This window comes from Schistocerca americana, chromosome 2 (genome assembly GCF_021461395.2).
Source record: "Schistocerca americana isolate TAMUIC-IGC-003095 chromosome 2, iqSchAmer2.1, whole genome shotgun sequence".
In the NCBI taxonomy this organism is placed as follows: domain Eukaryota; kingdom Metazoa; phylum Arthropoda; class Insecta; order Orthoptera; family Acrididae; genus Schistocerca; species Schistocerca americana.
In genome coordinates, this window is record NC_060120.1 from 431,157,303 (window position 1) to 431,179,295 (window position 21,993).

Consider the following 21,993-nt stretch of genomic DNA (forward strand, 5'->3'; position numbering starts at 1 on the left):
AATGGCCATTCACCCTTTTTACTAACAGAATGCCCATCTAGTAATGAAGAACGAATAAAAATATTGTCTATGGCTGTGCTACTGTTCCCCTGCACCCTAATAGGAAAAAACACAGTCTGCATCAGATCATATGAATGTGGGAGATTTTCCAACATCCTTTTTTTTTTTAACAATCACACACAAAATTAATATTGAAGTCACCACATATAACTAATTTTTGGTACCTCCTATAAAGTGAACCAAGAACCCTCCGTAGCTTGAGCAGAAATGCTCTGAAGTTAGAATTAGGGGACCTATAAACAACTAAAATTAGGAGTTTAGTTTCACTAAATTCAACTGTCCCTGCACAACATTCAAATACCTGTTCAGTGCAGTGTAGATACGTCGACAGACTCAAATGGAATACTGCTTTTATATACATGGCCACTCCCCCACTCCACAAAGAACTCCTTGAGAAACAGCCAGCTAAACTGTACCCTGGGTAAACGAAGCCTCTGAATTGTCAAATTATTTAAGTGGGGCTCTGATATACCAATGTCAGAGTCACCATGTATAAGCAGTTGCCGGACGCAGTGGCCGAGCGGTTCTAGGCGCTTCAATCCGGAACCGCGCTGCTGCTACGGTCGCAGGTTCGAATCCTGCCTCGGGCATGGATGTGTGCGATGTCCTTAGGTTAGTTAGGTTTAAGTAGTTCTAAGTTCTAGGGGCTGATGACCTCAGATGTTAAGTCCCATAGTGCTTAGCGCCATTTGAACCATTTTTATAAGCAGTTGACTAACGTTATCACTAATACCTCTTATATTTTGATGAAATATGGTAATTCCTTCACTACTTGGATATCTGGCCTCCTTTGAAGGTGATTCCTATATTAGAGGGGCTTGCTTTAAGCAGGAATTCCTATCAGCTGCCTTCAATCAAAAGGTGCACCTCTAACACCAACTACTACAGGAATTTTCCCATGAGTGATCCCACAACCGCCCACTACGCTGTCATCTATAAGATTTGCCAACCATCCCTTCCCACACCTACTGATGTGCAGGTCATGCCTAATGAAACGCGATCTATTGATAGACTCAACTGGCACTACTGCAATGTGTGCCACATGCCCTCTGCCGTCAGTGGCTTCTCCAGCCCCTTGATTGTGGTCTTGTGGATAGCATTGATGCTACTGGATCACAGGATCCTGGGTTCGATTCCCGGACGGGTTGGGGATTTTCCCTGCCCATGGACTGGGTGTTTGCGTTGTCCTCATGATTTCATCATCATCATCATCATCATCATTCCGGCTAGATTGGACTATGTAAAAAATTGGAGTTTGAAAAAAATTGGGTCTTCGTACGGGCGGTTGACCGCACAGTTGAGCGCCCCACAAACCAAACATAATCATCATCATCCAGCCCCATGACAACACGCCTAACAGTAGCATTAAGACGAGACCGATCATGATGCTGAAACGGCTGCACGAAGTGCGCATTAGTGTCATCAATTTGAGTAGCTATCTTTACCAAGTCACCACCTACATCTTACTTCCCATCCCTATCAAGACTTTTCCCAGCTCCACCTACAATTACTACCTGATCCTCTTTCGTAAAATTCCTACTTAATTCCCCTATGTTGTCAGTCATCTGAGCCAATCCTGCACTAGGCTTCCAACAATGCTGGTGGCCTGGTGTTCATTCCCCAACACTTCCTGCAATTGCTAGCCCCTACCTCTGCCATGCGAACTACCTAGCAGCAGAACCTTCTTTTCTCTGTTAGGCTTTGCAACTGGTCTAGGCCTCCTAACTGCTGAAGACTGTTGCATGTTCCCTACACTACAGCTACGTGAGGCTCCTCTCCACTCAACTCTGACAGCTGGTCAAATCTATTGCATATATGCAAAGTATAAAGTCTGAATACCTCCTCTTCCCAGTTGCCTTCTTGCCAACTGCCAGTTCCCATTCCCCACCACCCTTCACCCTCCTCAACCTATCTAGTTCTTCCTTTGCTTTTTGTAACTGCATCTGAAGGGCGCAGATCTAATGTGCCAATTGGACATAATTTGGCACGATATCCCTTAGGAGAATATAAAACAACTGTATCAATCAGTGCCAAGGCGAATAATTGCTTGCTTAAGGGCCAGAGCTGGAGCAATGAGTTACTGACTTGCTCGATTTGCGAACTTTCTTTTGATTAAATGATCTACTTGATTAAATGATCTACTTTTTCTGAAACTGTCATCATTTGTTTGTCAGTACATGAACATCACATCTACCGATTTCCATCCCATTCGGATAATCCCGTCATGATGGGTTTTTTTTTTTTTCCTTAGACGGTACATACTGTGTATTGACAGATGGCCACTACAAGCTATGACACAACACACTTGAGGCTACAGCACACTATGCGAAGTTATGGGCCTCTTGTTTCTTAGTGTTCTTTGAAGTTAGTTATAGACCCACTAAGTTAATATTGAATTAATAGTTACTTTCATTTTAAAAATAGAGAGAGAGAGACAGTTATAGAGCCGATGTCAGAGTTAGCTGTATACTGTATTCCGTGTTTTGTATAATTGTGCTTGTGAAAGAGATTGTCACCAACTCGAAGGCACATTTAAAACTTGTATTGCAGAATGTTTTTCATGTTAGTTTCTAGGACTGAAGCTTCCAACACTACGAAAACAACTTATCCTAATGTTTTGCAGGAGGATTCCACAGGGTCACCAATCACTGCGTAATGAAAACAGAATAAGATGTTTGATTGTACGTCATTCTGTGCTTAGTGACACAAGCTGATTGCTTGGGTGGTGTCAAAACAGTCAGTGATGTCACTACCAAGGCACTGAACCATGTACCAAATGAGAGCTGAGCATAATGACATTTTGGAACACAATACTAGAACAAAATAACCTTCTTACGACATGCAGGCATGTCGCAACTGTGGTGAAAAATATCTAGATATTTCTGTAACTTGAAGAGGAATTAGGCTACAAGTCCACCTGAATGTCACGTATACAGGAATCTATATTATTTTTAAGCTTTCAAGGTTCACAAAACCCCACTTCACAACTCTTCAAATAGCAAAACTGTGATAGTTTATGTTAAATTCCGTTGTGTCTGTTGCACACTGCTAATGAATGAATCAGCTCAGGTCGCCACAGAACAATGAAACTTTATTAACACAACACATCAAGCAAGTTCTACACGAAGAAGCTTAAGAAATAGCACCCTTAAACAATCGTCCAAATGTAATACGAGAATAACACAACACATCATACCAGTTTCTTAGAAGGTATGGGTTGTATTGTTTATGCTAACTACGGTCACTGTGTTAAGTATAATTGCCTGTCCGAACAGGGGATCACTGACATAGTGCCTGTCTGATACACTCACAATGACTCGGTGCTTTGGACGTGATATGTGGGGCAGTAGATTCCGACTGTTGGTCATGGATGTGGCTGGCGTAAAGACCAGAGTATACTACATGCTTGGCGAGTGGAACTCTGATTGAGGGACCACTTGCACGGTCGTCACTAAGTCCAGAGAACCGTTCTTTGTGAATTTCCAATGTTGACTGCCCGGAAAGCAGCCAGGCAGGGTCCTACTAAGCTGTCCGGCAGAAGAATACCGGGAAAGCTTTGTGGTGGAACATGACTCACGGAGGCAAGCTAGTGCCAATGATAGCAATGTTGCATATGGCAAACGTTACACCACCTGGTACCAGGTGGCTGCTGAGGTGTTATCTCCTGCAGTTGGGTTACTGGCATACTGGAAGGACTCGAAAGCCTGCACCACTGTGTCTTTAGTATTAGGCTGTAGGCGACAGCATTCCTCTTTCCTGCGGAGGAGATGCTGGAGCCAACTCGTTGGCTTGTGTAACGTAGATGACAGCTGAGGATTCCGCATTTATTCTTCCCCAGTGGAGAGGTGTCAGCACCATCGTGGAGAAGAGCAGGTCTCCTGGAGTGGGACGGCAGATTCAAGAGTTGGCTCTGGTGGCGGCAGAGACCTGGATCTAGAATTGGTGCTAGATGCCCACTGCACAGAGGTAGCCTTGAAGAGAGAGAGGTCCACTCAGATGAGAACAGGAAGGAGCGAACCTGGAAAATGAGAAATGTGCGAAGTCATAGTCGAGAAAAGGGCGACCGGATGTCACCAAAGGCGGTATGCCCTGGCATTGCCAAGCAGGAGAACAGAAGTGGAGTCCTGCTGGTGTCCTGTGAAAGGTGACCAGACGAAAAATAGCAAGCACTCTGCACAGAACAGAAGGCTCGAGAGACCACAGGATACAATCACGACCAGAGCCGTCCAGGAACAGAGAGCGGATCTGTAAAAAGCGCGCCATGCTCTGTGAAGTCACCTATCAGAGAAGAAACCAAGAGAATGCGGCGATCGGAACCCACATTTGGAAAGGAAGAGGCCCAGCAGAGGAATGAGGCACCAAGGATGTGAGCTGAGCTAGGGCGATGTGTGGAAAGGCAGGTGCAGCCAAGGGTGCCCTGGGTGTCAGGGACAAGTGGCGGTTAGTGGAGTCAAAAGAGAGAAAAGCGATGCCACCATTGGCCAGACTGGAGAATTCATGGACCGGGCGAGTGCCGAGTGCACAGGGAGCGAAGGAAAAGGTTCACTGAAGGCGGGTTATCAGGGGGGACGTTAGCTCCAGATGTTGTTGTTGTTGTTGTGGTCTTCAGTCCTGAGACTGGTTTGATGCAGCTCTCCAATGTACTCTATCCTGTGCAAGCTTTTTCATCTCCCAGTACCTACTGCAACCTACATCCTTCTGAATCTGCTTAGTGTATTCATCTCTTGGTCTCCCTCTACGATTTTTACCCTCCACGTTGCCCTCCAATACTAAATTGGTGATCCCTTGATGCCTCAGAACATGTCCTACCAACCGATCCCTTCTTCTCGTCAAGTTGTGCCACAAACTTCTCTTCTCCCCAATCCTATTCAATACTTCCTCATTAGTTATGTGATCTATCCATCTAATCTTCAGCATTCTTCTGTAGCACCACATTTCGAAAGCTTCTATTCTCTTCTTGTCCAAACTATTTATCGTCCATGTTTCACTTCCATACATGGCTACACTCCATACGAATACTTTCAGAAATGACTTCCTGACACTTAAATCAATACTGGATGTTAACAAATTTCTCTTCTTCAGAAACGCTTTCCTTGCCATTGCCAGCCTACATTTTATATCCTCTCTACTTCGACCATCATCAGTTATTTTGCTCCCCAAATAGCAAAACTCCTTTACTACTTTAAGTGCCTCATTTCCTAATCTAATTCCCTCAGCATCACCCGACTTAATTAGACTACATTCCATTATCCTTGTTTTGCTTTTGTTGATGTTCATCTTATATCCTCCTTTCAAAACACTGTCCATTCCATTCAACTGCTCTTCCAAGTCCTTTGCTGTCTCTGACAGAATTACAATGTCATCGGCGAACCTCAAAGTTTTTATTTCTTCTCCATGAATTTTAATACCTACTCCGAATTTTTCTTTTGTTTCCTTTACTGCTTGCTCAATATACAGATTGAACAACATCGGGGAGAGGCTACAACCCTGTCTTACTCCCTTCCCAACCACTGCTTCTCTTTCATGTCCCTCGACTCTTATAACTGCCATCTGGTTTCTGTACAAATTGTAAATAGCCTTCCGCTCCCTGTATTTTACCCCTGCCACCTTTAGAATTTTAAAGAGAGTATTCCAGTCAACATTGTCAAAAGCTTTCTCTAAGTCTACAAATGCTAGAAACGTAGGTTTGCCTTTCCTTAATCTTTCTTCTAAGATAAGTCGTAAGGTCAGTATTGCCTCACGTGTTCCAGTGTTTCTACGGAATCCAAACTGATCTTCCCCGAGGTTGGCTTCTACTAGTTTTTCCATTCGTCTGTAAAGAATTCGTGTTAGTATTTTGCAGCTGTGACTTATTAAGCTGATAGTTCGGTAATTTTCACATCTGTCAACACCTGCTTTCTTTGGGATTGGAATTATTATATTCTTCTTGAAGTCTGAGGGTATTTTGCCTGTTTCATACATCTTGCTCACCAGATGGTAGAGTTTTGTCAGGACTGGCTCTCCCACGGCCGTCAGTAGTTCCAATGGAATATTGTCTACTCCGGGGGCCTTGTTTCGACTCAGGTCTTTCAGTGCTCTGTCAAACTCTTCACGCAGTATCATATCTCCCATTTCATCTTCATCTACATCCTCTTCCATTTCCATAATATTGTCCTCAAGTACATCGCCCTTGTATAAACCCTCTATATACTCCTTCCACCTTTCTGCTTTCCCTTCTTTGCTTAGAACTGGGTTTCCATCTGAGCTCTTGATATTCATGTAAGTCGTTCTCTTATCTCCAAAGGTCTCTTTAATTTTCCTATAGGCGGTATCTATCTTACCCCTAGTGAGATAGGCCTCTACATCCTTACATTTGTCCTCTAGCCATCCCTGCTTAGCCATTTTGCACTTCCTGTCGATCTCATTTTTGAGACGTTTGTATTCCTTTTTACCTGTTTCACTTACTGCATTTTTATATTTTCTCCATTCATCAAGTAAATTCAATATTTCTTCTGTTACCCAAGGATATCTACTAGCCCTCGTCTTTTTACCTACTTGATCCTCTGCTGCCTTCACTACTTCATCCCTCAAAGCTACCCATTGTTCTTCTACTGTATTTATTTCCCCCATCCCTGTCAATTGCTCCCTTATGCTCTCCCTGAATCTCTGTACAACCTCTGGTTCTTTTAGTTTATCCAGGTCCCATCTCCTTAAATTCCCACCTTTTTGCAGTTTCTTCAGTTTTAATCTACAGGTCATAACCAATAGATTGTGGTCAGAGTCCACATCTGCCCCTGGAAATGTCTTACAATTTAAAACCTGGTTCCTAAATCTCTGTCTTACCATTATATAATCTATCTGATACCTTTTAGTATCTCCAGGGTTCTTCCATGTATACAACCTTCTTTCATGATTCTTAAACCAAGTGTTAGTTATGATTATGTTGTGCTCTGTGCAAAATTCGACCAGGCGGCTTCCTCTTTCATTTCTGTCCCCCAATCCATATTCACCTACTATGTTTCCTTCTCTCCCATTTCCTACACTCGAATTCCAGTCACCCATGACTATTAAATTTTCGTCTCCCTTCACAATCTGAATAATTTCTTTTATTTCATCATACATTTCTTCAATTTCTTCGTCATCTGCAGAGCTAGTTGGCATATAAACTTGTACTACTGTAGTAGGCGTGGGCTTCGTATCTATCTTGGCCACAATAATGCGTTCACTATGCTGTTTGTAGTAGCTTACCCGCATGCCTATTTTCCTATTCATTATTAAACCTACTCCTGCATTACCCCTATTTGATTTTGTGTTTATAACCCTGTAGTCACCTGACCAGAAGTCTTGTTCCTCCTGCCACCGAACTTCACTAATTCCCACTATATCTAACTTCAACCTATCCATTTCCCTTTTTAAATTTTCTAACCTACCTGCCCGATTAAGGGATCTGACATTCCACGCTCCGATCCGTAGAACGCCAGTTTTCTTTTTCCTGATAACGACATCCTCTTGAGTAGTCCCCGCCCGGAGATCCGAATGGGGGACTATTTTACCTCCGGAATATTTTACCCAAGAGGACGCCATCATCATGTAATCATACAGTAAAGCTGCATGCCCTCGGGAAAAATTACGGCTGTAGTTTCCCCTTGCTTTCAGCCGTTCGCAGTACCAGCACAGCAAGGCCGTTTTGGTTATTGTTACAAGGCCAGATCAGTCAATCATCCAGACTGTTGCCCTTGCAACTACTGAAAAGGCTGCTGCCCCTCTTCAGGAACCACACGTTTGTCTGGCCTCTCAACAGATACCCCTCCGTTGTGGTTGCACCTACGGTACGGCTATCTGTATCGCTGAGGCACGCAAGCCTCCCCACCAACGGCAAGGTCCATGGTTCATGGGGGGGCTCCAGATGTTAGTGGTGCTAAAGCCTGAAGAGGTGCTGGAGACGAGGAAGTACTGAGGTTCCAGAGACACAAAGACTGCGTAGGCCAGGATACAACCATGTCGAATGCAGAGGCCTTGAGGAAATGTTACAGGCTACAAATCCCAGGCATCGTTGTACTCCTAAGAAAGATGCTGCTCCGTCCGTGGATGGACGAGGCTGCATCGGGACAGGCGAGCTGCCATCGAAGGAGATCGGAATTGCGCCGAAAGAGCTGCACTTGTGGCAAAAGCTGTGCCAACACACCTGATGCTTGTAGTGGTGCTGCCACTGTACAATGTAGCTAAACCTGTTGGGAAATGCCCTGGAGCAACTGTTGTATATATTTCCATTGCAACTGTAAAAGCTGAGTTAATGGCAGCTCAGGCATCCTGTTAGTCATGAGTATGCGTGAATCCACATTTATTCACTCCAAAAAATGCAAAAAATGAAAAAAATAACGTCAGGTGTTGATTCACATAAAATATTCTCCAATCATTGACAAGCGAAATGCATCAGATTCATTCTCACTTAATAGTACAAGCACCTAACTTTTCAAAACCCGCGCAACACTCGCAACAAAATGAAAGAAATAGATGTACTCAGGCAGCCACAGAAAACTGAAACTTCATTAACACAATAGCTCGACTAAGAGTTCAACATAAAGGAGCTTCAGAAATGTAGTAACACAACCTAAACCTCGTCCAGATCTGATATGAGAGTGACTCAACACACCGTAACAGTTTCTCATAAGATACAAGGTGTACTACAGTCTGGAACCGCGTGTCCGCTACGGTCGCCGGTTCGAATCCTGCCTCGGGCATGAATGTGTGTGTGATGTCCTTAGGTTAGTTAGGTTTAAGTAGTTCTAAGTTCTAGGGGACTAATAACCTCAGATGTTAAGTCCCATAGTGCTCAGAGCCATTTGAACCAAGGTGTACTGGTCTGTCCAAATACGGTATCCGTGACGTAGCCAGGAAATCTTCGTATATGGATGTAGTCCATGTTTGATATGCTTGCGATGACTTGGCAGTTTGGACGGGTTGAGCGTTTTCATTGGCTCTGGTGGGTCGTGGGTATGGCCAGTGTGAAGGACGGAGTGTATTGCACGCTCAGAAAATGGAACTCTGATTGAGAGACTGCTTGTGCGATTGGCGTTAAGTCCAGAGAGCCGTGAAGTGTGAACTTGCGTTGTCAACTGCCTAAAGAGAAAGCCAGGAAAGCTTAGTGGTGGCACGTGACTCGCCGAGGTGAGCTAGTGCTGACGATAGCGCTGCATACGGCGAACGTAGCGCCACCCCGTACTGTGACGGTTGCTTGGGTTGCGATCTCCTGCCTTTAAGTTACTAGCCTACTGAAAGGGCTGACACCTGCGGTGGTTGGGAGCTGGGCAATAACGACAGCCGAAAATAGAGCAGTCTCCTAGCAGAAGACAATGTATGTAATGATATATGTTTGTCCACCAAGGAATAGTAAACCGTGCGAGAATTCCCAGTATCAAAAGGGCAACTACTACACAGTTGCATAATGTCTGTAAACAAGACCTTCATGACATGATACAATAGTTCTTCAAAAGAAATGGCAAAATGATATCGTTTGGTAAGTTTTGATGAAACCACCAATCATCGTAATCAACGTATCATCTGAATAACTAAATAACTGAGTGTAACTGATGCGAGTAGTCATCATAACAGCCTTCATCAGTTAACATATTTCGATCAAACTCTAAGACAAAAAAGAAATACGCACCAAGATGGAATTATTCGATGGGTACGGAAATCGGAAGTTGTGATGTACATACACAAACAAACAAATGATTACAATTTTAGAAAAACTGGATAATTTGTTCAAGAGCAATCGATTCACAAAATGAGGAAGTCAGTAAAGCTTTGGTCCACTTCTGGCCCTTATGCCAGCAGTTATTCGGCTTGCCATTGATCGACAGAGTTGGTGGATGTTCCCCTCAGAAATATCGTGGAAAATCATTCAACTGGTTGGAGGACCCTGCCCATAATACCCCAAACGTTAGCCATTAGTGCTCAGTTCGAAGCGAGGCTCATCACGGAAGACAGTTCTAGTCCAGCCAATGAAATTCCAGTCCGGAGGCGTGTCTGAAGACGCCACGGACTGCGCTGGGATACCAACATGACTGTCACTCGCCATACAGCCCGACGATCAGGAGCGATGGTCTGGGGTGCTATTTCTTTGCATAGTATGACCCTCTGATTGTGACCCACAGAATCCTTACAGCAAGCACAGCGGTACGTCGACGATATTCTACGCCCCGTTCTGTTGTCCGTCCTGGCAAGCCATCTTGGGCTTACGTTTCAGCAAGATAATGACCTCCCACGTTCTTGCTGAACCCTACCTTATCCATTAAGGTCGCCAGATCTCTGCCGAGTTGAGAATGTTTGGAGCATTATGGGCAAGGTCGTCCAAACATCTCGGTATTTTGACGATCTAACGCACCAATTGGACATAATTTGGCACGATATCCCTCGGTAGGACATCCAGCAACTCTATCAGTCAATGGCAAGCCGAATAACTGCTTGCATAAGAGCCATATGTCTACCAACGCGCCGGCCGGTGTTGCCGAGTGGTTCTAGACGCTGCAGTCTGGAACCGCGCGACCGCTACGGTCGCAGGTTCGAATCCTGCCTCGGGCATGGATGTGTGTGCTGTCCTTAGGTTAGTTAGGTTTAAGTAGTTCTAAGTTCTAGGGGACTGATGACCTCAGATGTTAGGTCCCATAGTGCTCAGAGCCATTTGAACCTTTTCTACCAAAGCGTTATTGACTTGCTCAATTTGCGAAGCCCTTTCTCTTGAATAAATCATCAAATTTTGCAGCAAATTTCCGTGCCATTCGGGTAATTCCTTCGTGGTGAGCCCTTTTCTTGTTTTCTGAGAGTGTAGGTGTGGATTGTTCCTTGCTGGTATTGAAGTAGAAAAAAATCTGATGCTCCAAGAATTTTATAACGGAAGCTATGGTGCTACCCAGTAGAACTCTTAAAAGTATCTCTTTACTGTGCAAGAATTGATATGATACAATCACAGCACTGAATGTGAGTTCCTTGTAGAATAAGACCATCCACAAATAGCACTGAACTTTTGCAAGCATAAGACAATTTTCACCCCAAAGTGCATGAAGAATGTGCAATCTCTGCAATCTTCGATCATTAAGGAAGAAGCTTCATAAATTCATAACTACTGTATGCCCTAGAGCAACTTGTCAGAAGACGTACTTACATGAAATTATTAGGAATGCTAGCTGAGAAATAAAGATCTCTCATACAGAAGGCATACAATAGCTGTTGTAACGTAACAATCACAAATCCTTGATGCTGGAACAGTGGCATAGCTACTATGGGAACATTACTATCACGTACAGCAAAAGAGGGTAGGTGGGCAGGGGGAGTGGTAGAGGGAGTGTGATCTTGAGCAAGACTTGACTCTGACGCTTGTGACATTAACGTACACGCAGTCACCGAGCGAGGTGGTGCAGTGGTTAGCACACTGGACTCGCGTTCAGGAGGACGACGGTTCAATCCCATGTCCGCTCATCCTGTTTTAGGTTTTCCGTGATTTTCCTAATTCGCCCCAGGCAAATGTCGGGATGGTTCTGTTGAAAGGGCACGGCCGACTTCCTTCCCCGTCCTTCCCTAATCCGATAAGACGTATGACTTCGATGTTTGGTCTCTTCCCCCAAACAATCCAATCCAATTCGTACACGAAACTCTATTGTCCTGTGCTCGAAATAGCATTTCCCATTACTAGTCGCTGAGTTTTAAAACATCAAAATTATTTACAGAAAATCTGCTGAGTTTCAGTACTGACAAAACCATGGACAAAGTCACTCATTTCAATTCATCTTAATGGAGGGTCGAACTCAATACGTGAGTCACATGTGTTTATAAGCTTGTCGCTCTTATACGACGGGTCTGTTGCTCATGTTTATACGTGAAATAAAACTAGTAATTTACAACTGCTTTGGTTACAAACTGGTAAGTAGCTTAGTGACGGATCGTGTGGCCAGCCCTTACCCTGGAGCTAGCACAGAAATGCGGTGCACCTCCGGTTTGTGACGATTCTGATTAAATTAGTAAACCACCAGTGGCTGTTAATGAGTGCATAACATTAACTCACGGATGTTTGTGCCAGATAAGCATCGGTGGTATATTTCATTAATTTCGATATAAGATTCATTTTAATTCCTGTTGGCACGATGGTTAACTTTTTCTCACGACATATTTTATTTTCAGATCCGTGGCGATTTGGCTTTCAACTATCCCGTGGTAAAGACGGCCAGGATTCACTCTAAGCAGACGCAAAACGTGTACCTTTATCTCTTCTCCGCTGACGGAGAGCTGAATCACATGAAGAGGATAGCAAAGGCAGAAAAGTTAGCAGGTAATCCACTCTTTGTATCGCATTTCGAGAATTACAGTGTCTATGCTGTCACTTTTCCCGTAGTGCAGTAGTGTGTGGGGAACATAGAAGAAAATGAAACTTTGTGAAAAAGTCTAACTGTATGTCAGACTGGGAAAAGAATCTGTATCCTTACCTCTCTCTAACTGACCTAGCGTGTACAACTTACAGCACGACTCAAAGCTTTAATGGTGCAGAACGTCTTTCTACTTTACACCACACTCGCACTTCAGCGAAGTAAGCAGGAATACGTATAATTAGAGCCTGGCCGTTTATACACTGAAGAGTCAAAGAAACTGGTACACCTGCCCAATACCGTGTAAGGCCCCCGCGAGCACGCAGAAGTGCGGCAATACAACGTGGCATAGACTCGACTAATGTCTGAAGTGCTGCAGAGAACTGACACCATGAATCTTGCAGGACTGTCCATAAATCCTTAGGAGTACGAGGGGGTGGAGATCTCTTATGAACAGCACGTTGCAAAGCATCCCAGATATGCTCCGTAATGTTCCTGTCTGTGGAATTTAATCGCCAGTGGAAGTGTATTTTCTACAAAAATACTGTAGGCAACAGAATCCTGATGAATCGACATGAGCGAACAACTGTTTAGATTTTTGTTGCCAGGAGGCTCTGTGCAGCGCTTTATAAGGAACCATCACATATGGACATCCGTCAGCGAAACAACAGACGTATGCGGTTGTGTCCTTAGTAATCCCACTGTCGCCAAACTCGGCTTGCCCTGCAAAGTGTTGACACGCTCAAATAATTCAAAAGTAACTTGTTTTGTGAATGACAGTCTTAAAAGTGCTATGGTCTGAGGAAATTAAAGAAAAAATATTATTGTTATGTATTCGGATGCTCAAGTTTTTCTCAAAGCCGTGCATCGTGTGTCGCTGCTGTCAAGCATAACATTGCCTCCTAAGCCTACGTGTCCTTTAGGTGGAAACACTGAAGCTGTTGGTTTGTATGCTTAATAGTTTCAAATCATGAAATCTGCGACTAATTCATTTCCGAGACAAACTTTGATATCAGTGCGAGAGGCACATAACGCTTTCACTGATCCTGAAGTCGAAAATTCTCTGGCTTATATCAATAGCAGTTTCGGCTTCTTTTTCAACAGCATTAAAGAATTAGAATATCTCGCGTTGTCTTTCCAGAAATCGTTAGGAATTGTTAAGAACGTCAAATGCAAGCTGAATGAAATTAGAAGTAGTATTGAGCAGAGGGTAGTTAGTAAGTGTGACGCTGTTTTGGCAAGAAATTCAGGCTATTCGACTTGTACTACTATCTATAGTATCCCCAGAGGGTGCGGGGAGGGGGGAGAGGAGGGGAGGGTGGGGGGGGGGGAGGGAGAAGAAGACGCTCCAGCAGATAGCTCTCCAGGCTAGAAATATTTAATCTCCCAAAATTTGGACTATCAGCATTCTGTAATGGGGAGACATCATTTTCCACCTACAAAACGTTCTTCGTGATCTGCAACATTCTATGACTGCAGAAAATTTGGAGAAGTACATAGTTGTTCACTGTGCTTCAGAAGGTAGGATACTTTAGTGGCCGGCCGGTGTGGCTGAGCGGTTCTAGGCGCTTCAGTCTCGAACCGCGCGACCGCTACGGTCACAGGTTCAAATCCTGCCTCGGGCATGGATGTGTGTGATGTCCTTAGGTTAGTTAGGTTTAAGTAGTTCTAAGTTCTAGGGGACTGATGACCTCAGCTGTTAAGTCCCATAGTGCTCAGAACCATTTTGATACCTTAGTAATTTCAGTAAAAATGAGAATTTTAGTAAACATATATGCCAGAAACAATTTTTGTTAGCGCATCAAACACTTACAAAATAAAAATTAAGTGGTGTAAAAAGTACCTTCTTAATACACTTCTCGTATTTCTGGTACGTTTAAGTGCATATTAACATAATGTATTAGGTTATAGTGTAATTTAGAAGTTGATATTGTTTTATTTTAAATAACAAAACCTATTCGTTGCATTACGTATTTTCTCACATATTTTACTCATTTCTGTTAGATAAATATATTCTTATTTTTAGTTTTGCTGTTACACTACTGTTCTAAAGAACTGCACGTCCCTATAGAATTTCGAGAATTTTGGTACAAGACTTCTAAAAACCAATTCGTATTTGAAATTTCAAATATTTATTAAAAATGGACAGTCTACCAGTGAGAAGGACATCATAATGAAGGACATGATTGTTTCTAACATTTTAATTCAAGGAAATATCTAACAGGACGTACATATTTGTACAATGACATTTCATGTCACTGATGATATCGAAGTTAAAACTAATATTAAATATTTTAATGAAATTTCCATTTAATTTGGTTACAGCATAAAATACTGTGTATCACAAGTGCGTTATTTAGCAGTTCTTAGTATTTTACTGGACCCCGGTGCCCTTTAAACAGCCTTCACTCTGTCAGGCAAGGAGCCTATCAATTTTCTGATGGTACTGACGTCAGTTTCATGCTGCCACACTTTCACAGTCATCTCCAACAGCTCCGGTTTTGTTGCAGGCTTTTTCTTCTGAAACCCTTTCCCAACCTGTCGCCACAAATTCTTAATTGGAATAAGGTTTGGCGAACTTCCTGTCCATGAAAAAGTGGTAACCTTGTAAATTGTATTACACAGATAAAATAAGGAGTACTTACTTTTTTGATGTGTGACATGGAACCAGATCCTGTTGGAAAATCCATTGCGCATCAGGAAAAGCGTCGTGTGCAATGAACATCAGAGGGCGCCGAATCACTACTTCGTATTGATCACCGTTCAATGTACTTTGAACAAAGTACAACGTTCCAACGCCTTGGTATGTCATTGCTCCTCACACCATTACCGATAGAGCATCCTTCATGGTTCGCACAACGCAGTCAGGATCCATCCCGTCACTAGCTTCACTCCTGACGAGCTGTGGTCTGTCACTCATCATGAAAAATCTGTTATCATCTGTAAATATCACAATTCTCCTCTGTTCTTATGTTCAGTTTATGTGAAGTCTGGCTTATGCCAGTCTCTTTTTCCTCTCTGAAGCAAATAAAATGGCTTATTGACAGCCTTAGCCTTCATACTCATTGCACAGTGTCTTTTCCTAACAACAGATGAGCTGGTTGCCACCTGCTTGCTTTTGCCAGTTCAACTGAAGTAGCGCTCCTATCCTTTCGGATTAGTCGACGAAGTATTCAGTCCACAAGGGGCGAAGAAATGCGTAGAAGTTACAAAATTATTTACCTCGCTGTAACCAAGCAATAGCTGTTCAAATTTTGTGTTTCCGTTCTTGTGTCCCTTCTTATTTGTTTATAGACATTATTTAAGAAAGTACACGTAGGTTATTTATTGCTGGTGATGCATTTCTGAAGCTTATACTTATTTACTTGTGGCTCAATACGGTAGGTTTTACTTGTACTGTGCTTTGCAATTAGCCACGCAGACCGCGAGACCGGTTAATAAAATAATAAATCGTACCTCAGTGTAAACAAATAACTGTCTGAAGCAACGGAACTAAATTCGGAGTTAGTTTGGATTTGTGGAGATGGGGTTGCGGGGCATAACTGTGCCACTGACATAAACATTCGAAAATACGTTCGTCACTGAGTAAGCAGACGATTTTAGAGAAAATTTTAGTTTACGATATTTTTTTCCGTGTTTCTGTTTTGATGAAATTAAGCCTCCGCGTTGCCACATGTTATGTTCAAAATACCTGTGAAAACCCCATGAAAATTCGTCTAATAGTTTAATAATATACATTGACGTAAAAAAATCGCAACACCAAAACGAAGTTGTGTGACATAAACGGAAGTTGCTTGGCGTGTTTCAACATTTGAAAAAGAAATGGTGGTGTGGCAATGTCGGCCGGGAAAGTTCGGTTGCAAGTCTTACTTCAAGTGACGCCACATTGGGCGACTTGCGCGTAAGTGATGATGAGGACAACGCAACACCCAGTCCACGGGCGGAGAAAATCTCCAAGCCGGCCGGGAATGGAACCCGGACCCGCTGCATGGAAGGCATGTACGTTACCATTCAGCTAAGCAGGTGGACTCTCTTTATCTGAAAGATGTTGTCTGCTCATATTTCGCGCCAGGCGCATATGAGTGCCGCTAGTAGCGCCACCATGAGGATGCAAATCAGGTTTGCTTTAAATACACGCTTTAACGGTCGTCAGGGTTAGTTACCTTTGGGATTGGGCGTGGTTAACTGAAGTTAGTCAAGAATGCCTTTAAAACGAAAAGGACGCCATTATCAGCACCTCTCTGAGTTTGAATGATATCGTCTAATATGATTACTATAAGCTGGATATTCCTTCTGTAGTACTGCAGAAAGACTTGGCAGGAATGTACTCACTGTACATGATTGCTGGCAGCGGTAATCACGGGAATTTACGATCGCAAGGAGCCCGGGCTCCGGACGGCCACGTGGCACTACCGAGAGGGAAGATCATTCTGTTCGGCGTGTAGCTCTGATGCATCGTACTGCATCTGCAGTTGGCACCACAGCGGCACAACAAAATATTACAATTTGGTGACTTCAAGAAAGCTCCGAGACAGACGCGCTGTAGAGTGCAGTCCACTGACACCAGGTCACTGCAATTTGTGACTTCGGTGTTGTCAAGAGAGAGCTCATTGTTGGAGGGTAGGGTGGAAGTCGTTACGTTTTCTGATGAAAGACGATTTCTGTCTCGGAGACGGTGGTGGCCGTGTGTTGGTTAGAAGGACGCCAATTGAGGGCCTGCAACCAAACTGTCTGTGTATTAAACACAGTGGGCCCACACGTCGAGTTATGGTCTGGTGTGCGATTTCATATGACAACAGGAACGCTCTCATGGTTATCCCACGAACCCTGACTGCAAATTTGTACATTAATCTGGTGATTCGACCTGTTGTGCTGCCGTTCATGAACAGTATTCCAGAGGATGTTTTCCATCATGTAACCCAACAACCTCTATAGTGTGTCAACATTTTATCTTGGCTTGCTCAATCACCAAATCTGTCTCCAGTCGAGGATATAAGGGATACCATTGGACGACAACTCCAATGTCATCCACAATCAGCATTAACTGCCCCTGTATTGATCGAGCAAGTGCTACAGGTATGGAGCTCTATTCTACAAACTGACATTAGGCATCTGCGCAGGATAATGCATGCACGTTTGTAAGCTGCAATCAACTTTCTGGCGGTTACAGCTGTTATTAACGTATCAGCATTTTACATTTGTAATGGCTTATCTCGCGCTTACATTAACATGTAATCTTGCAACGTTACTCACTTAAATATGCTACCTAGACAAATTTATTCCCAATAGTTCATTACTTTACATCAATTAGTTTTTGATTTCTTTCCATCAGTGTTTTTATTGTTATATACTGGCTCTCTTCCTACACCTTCACTCGTCTATGTATTTGAAACATAAGTGAACATTTCTCCTCTTGCCTCCTCTCAGTGTCAACACCTTCCACCCCCCTGCCTGTGTGTTTACCTTGTCCTCCGACATTCCAACTGTCCATCTCCTCCTCAACACTCTGTCTCTCCATCTCCTCCTCTACACTCTCTTTGTCCATGTCCTCTGCCTCCTCTCTCCAATCATATCTTACTCTGCTCCCCCTGTGTCTGCTTCCCTCTCCCCCTGTGTTTGTCCATCTCTGCTTCCCCTCTTCCTTTTCCACCTGCCCACTACCTGTCTACACCTTATACCCGCCTCATGTATGCTACCCTCCTCCCCACTCTCTTCCCATTTCCTCCTCACCCTCGCTCTGTCCATCCCCTCCTCTACTCATCTCAACCTGTCCCCGGCCATGCTCACTGACACATGTAGTCCCTGCAATACATTTCAATAATGCAGGCCGATAATACTCCCACAACACATCTGCTGTGCAGTGCAGGCAACACTTCAGGAAGTCGAAAATAATTTACTGGCACCTTGTGTATAGGACACCATCCAAAGCAGGTCGATAAAGCAGACTAATACTACTTTAAGACAACACACCTGATATGCAGAACAGCCGACATGTCGATACCTGGAAAACAATTTATTTTCCCAGACATGTAGGCTGCCCAACAAAGCAGGTTGATTTGGCTGGCTGATACTGTTCCCCTACACCTGTTGGAGCTGAAAAAACACATTTTTGCCCTTATCTCCGCTCCTATTGGAGCTAGGAGGTTATAAACGCCACAGTGCTGATACTTTTGATGCCTGCCATTTCTGTGCCAAAATTATCTGAAATCGATCCAAGGGTTTCGAAGGGAATCCCAGACACACACACATACATTGTGATATTTGTATAGGGCGTCTCTGCTAAGAGTTGTCGCATTTTCCTCTGGTGTATCAGCAGATATTTGCAATTTCGTTTCTGTGTAGCGTAGCTGGAGTCAGCCCAAATAAATAGTGCTCATCACGTCTTTCATGCAGCGCCCAGTGTCGACAGAGAGCTTCGGTTTATTTCCTGTTACAAATAAACTGAATTTTGTGCGAAACTTTATGTGCCTGTTCGATAGAGTAGTTCGAGATTAGTCTATTGCAATATTTATTTTATCGATACGATTAAAAGTGACAGTAAAACTCTAACAACAACCAGTACTCCAGGAGCGACAGCACAGCCCTGACGCTCGCTGACTGCTGCCACCAAGCATGCATAGCTTCTGAGTCGCTGCTGGATTGCTGTTTATTCTTCGTGTTTTACTGTTCCTTTTAATAACGATAAAAGAAACATCGGCCTAGACTAATTTTGTAGCGCTCTATGGAATGAGAAAGTTAAATTCCGGTTCAAAAATAATTTTTTTTTTTATAATGGGAGACAAACTGACACTTTCAGTTGATACTGGGAGTCGCACGAAATACGTGAATAGCAGCAACTTTTCAGGGTGACTCCACCTACACAATGCAAAAACGAAATTGTAATATGTTCCAAAACACCAGAGAAAATGCGTCTGACGATTGTTAGGAGAGACACTCAGTACATGATGTAAGAAACTATGTATAAAAATTTTTACGGTGTTTGAATATACAGAAGGAAATAGTTTTTATGTTACAAAAATTTCACACGTGCACCATTTCCCCACAACATTTCGATGAAGGTTTTGATGCTACTGACTTTCAGAGATGGTGTTATTTCAACACATTGCTATAGATGTGTTGCTGAACTCCTAAGGCTTTTTTTTTTTTTTTTTTTTTTTTGGTGGGGGAGCTGAAGCCCTTGGTGTATGACGCTCCAATACCAAGCCCAGAAGATCTGGGTTCCAGTTTGGCTGAAGCTCTGCAGTAGTTATTGTTCGTGAAAAATCTGGTTACTTTGAGTGTTTTAGATACTCATCAACACTAAAGATGCCAGTTGTGCATCTTTGTCGTTCGTGAAGGCCACTTTTGCCATGTCCTACGCCGAACTGTCCTACTGTCACAGTGATGCATGCAAATTTTAAAGAATGGAGTACGTCTTCTTTACCTTTCGCTCGCCAAAGTATTGACGATATGATCTGAATAGTAAATTTTGACTAGGAGCGATGGGTATGACTATGATCTTTTAACGTTATTGGACCTGATGACGTGGCTTTAAGCCGCGAAACCAGTTGTATTTTAGTAAACAACAATTTTACCAGCTGTTATTGGAGTTCTTCCTAATATCGCGTCTTTAACAGCTGATATTGCCCGGAACATAAAACAGTTTGAGACAGAAAACAGTTTATGATCACTCTCTCTGGTAGTGACACAGAGACTGGTGGAACAGACTGGCAGTCAACGCTGTCTGTGGAATTGTCAGCTGATTGGCGGTTTAGTGGCGCCGCTTGGTCCTGCCAAAAGGGGAGTGGCTGCCAGCTGTGGTTCAGATAGGGACAATGGTTCGGTTTCCATGAGCACTGCAATCAGCTCCCATTACTTGTCACTGTCAACGTCCTATCGGCGGCTAAAAATGGGGAAGAGAGCTGTAGCGGTGGTAGCCAGATTGTTGTCCCTGGCATGGTTAAGTAAAGCATATCCTGTCGGCAATTGAGGAGGAAGGAGGGCGAAGGAAGGGAGGTGGTATGCCTTGTTGCACCTCCTGGAGCTGATTGTAATGCCTGACCATTTGCTCCCAGCCAGTCGCAACATCAAACAATTGCCGCCCCCTCTTGCCAATGATAACACCATGAGCCCCCCAGGGGTCCTGGTGTAAAGTACGAACCCAGATGTAGGAGCTCACTTAGAAATATGGCTGTGTGCGTGGGTGGTGAGCCCCCTGTATCGTGTACAGCAGGTTGAAGATGGTGTGGGGTGGGAGCGCATGTAAAATTTCAGCCAGACTACGTCCATTTACTGAAGTGGACCACCACGTCGAAACTGGTGAATGCTTACCTGTAGTCGGATGTCGTCATTATATTGCGCATCTGCAGTTTGAAGGTGCTGCCCATACACTCGGCTTCTACACTGAATGCTGCATAGATAGGGTCGTCTGGTGCTCTATACAGATCCTGAAATGCAGATGTCGTGAACTGAGACTGATGTCAGAAACCAGGTTGGGAGACGCCTCTTCTGTTACAAATATGGTGGAGAATATACGGATTGTAGCTGCAGTGGTGGTAGTGGCCATCGATCCCACATATGGAAAGTAGGAGAGGGCGTCGACAACCAACAATCGCATTGCTCCTCAAGATCGCCCAACGAAATCGGTGTGTACCCTTTGTCAAGGGTGGCAGTGTATGGCCAAGGGTTGAAACGCAGTACCGGGACTGATTGTGGGCGCAGACCTGGCAGCTCAAGACCAAAGATCCAATGATGGCGTTCACACTGGGCCAGTACACATGACGCCACGCTGCTGCCTTCATTCTGCACAGTCCCCAAAGTGCAACATGGAGAAGCTTCTGTTGCAGGGGCGAAGAGTGGGTGCAATTACCATCCGGCATTCAGATTCAACAAGACACTATCATTGATGATGAAGTTTTCTCAGGCTGTCAGCCATGGCGTCGTTCTGCGGCAACTTGTCGACAAGTTTCTTACTAGTCATCTTCAGGCAAAGTGCGAGGTTCACGTCTACTGCGTGTCTTTATAGCTGCTGTATCACTGGCTCCTTTGCCTCGTCTGCAGCGCTATGTGATCTTGTCAGCTGGGATAGCGATTTCCAGCTGAGCTCCGCATGGGATGTGGTGGTGGCAAGAATACGCCAAGAGCGTTTTGATGGAAGATGACAGAGGCATCAGATGGAGCAGACAGGCAGCGCCAGGACGCGACGCCCGGGTCCTCCTGTGCGTCCGCCCCACTCTTTCCGGAGGTGCGCGATTGGCACAGCCGTTGCAGGCGAGATAGAAGAGCCAGTGATCCAGAAGCTATAAAGACACAATGGACATGAATCTCACACTTCGCCAGAAGATGGGTAAGAAATTTGTTGATACATTGCCGCAGAACAACACCGAGTTTCGCCGAGAAAGCTTGCATTACCATGTACCGTCTGTCACGTTAAGCCGGTGCCCTAATGAAAAATATGAGCGCCATGCCGAGTCTGCCCCCTTAGGCAGATGGTCTGGCCAACACCACATACAGTAGACAACGCCCTCAGAGGATCATAGCCTCTTTCTGCTGCTACTTGTATGCCATAATAGGGTGATCGTCGAGGCAAAACTCAGCACTTCACGTCTGTCAGACT

General features: G+C 44.1%; 2 protein-coding genes across 2 annotated transcripts in view; both read left to right on the forward strand.

Moving 5' to 3' along the window:
* The window catches only part of LOC124594072 (putative inactive carboxylesterase 4), an 86,951-nt gene extending 82,954 nt beyond the window's left edge, over nucleotides 1-3,997 (forward strand). The window contains exon 9 of the mRNA XM_047132422.1: nucleotides 3,899-3,997. Within this exon, the coding sequence (XP_046988378.1) occupies nucleotides 3,899-3,997 (99 nt within the window). The remainder of the gene's footprint in view (nucleotides 1-3,898) is intronic.
* Nucleotides 3,998-12,264: 8,267 nt separating this feature from the next.
* Nucleotides 12,265-21,993, forward strand: part of LOC124590099 (acetylcholinesterase-like) — a 28,401-nt gene continuing 18,672 nt past the window's right edge. Inside the window, exon 1 of the mRNA XM_047131622.1 lies at nucleotides 12,265-12,364. Within this exon, the coding sequence (XP_046987578.1) occupies nucleotides 12,331-12,364 (34 nt within the window). The 5' untranslated portion in view covers nucleotides 12,265-12,330. The remainder of the gene's footprint in view (nucleotides 12,365-21,993) is intronic.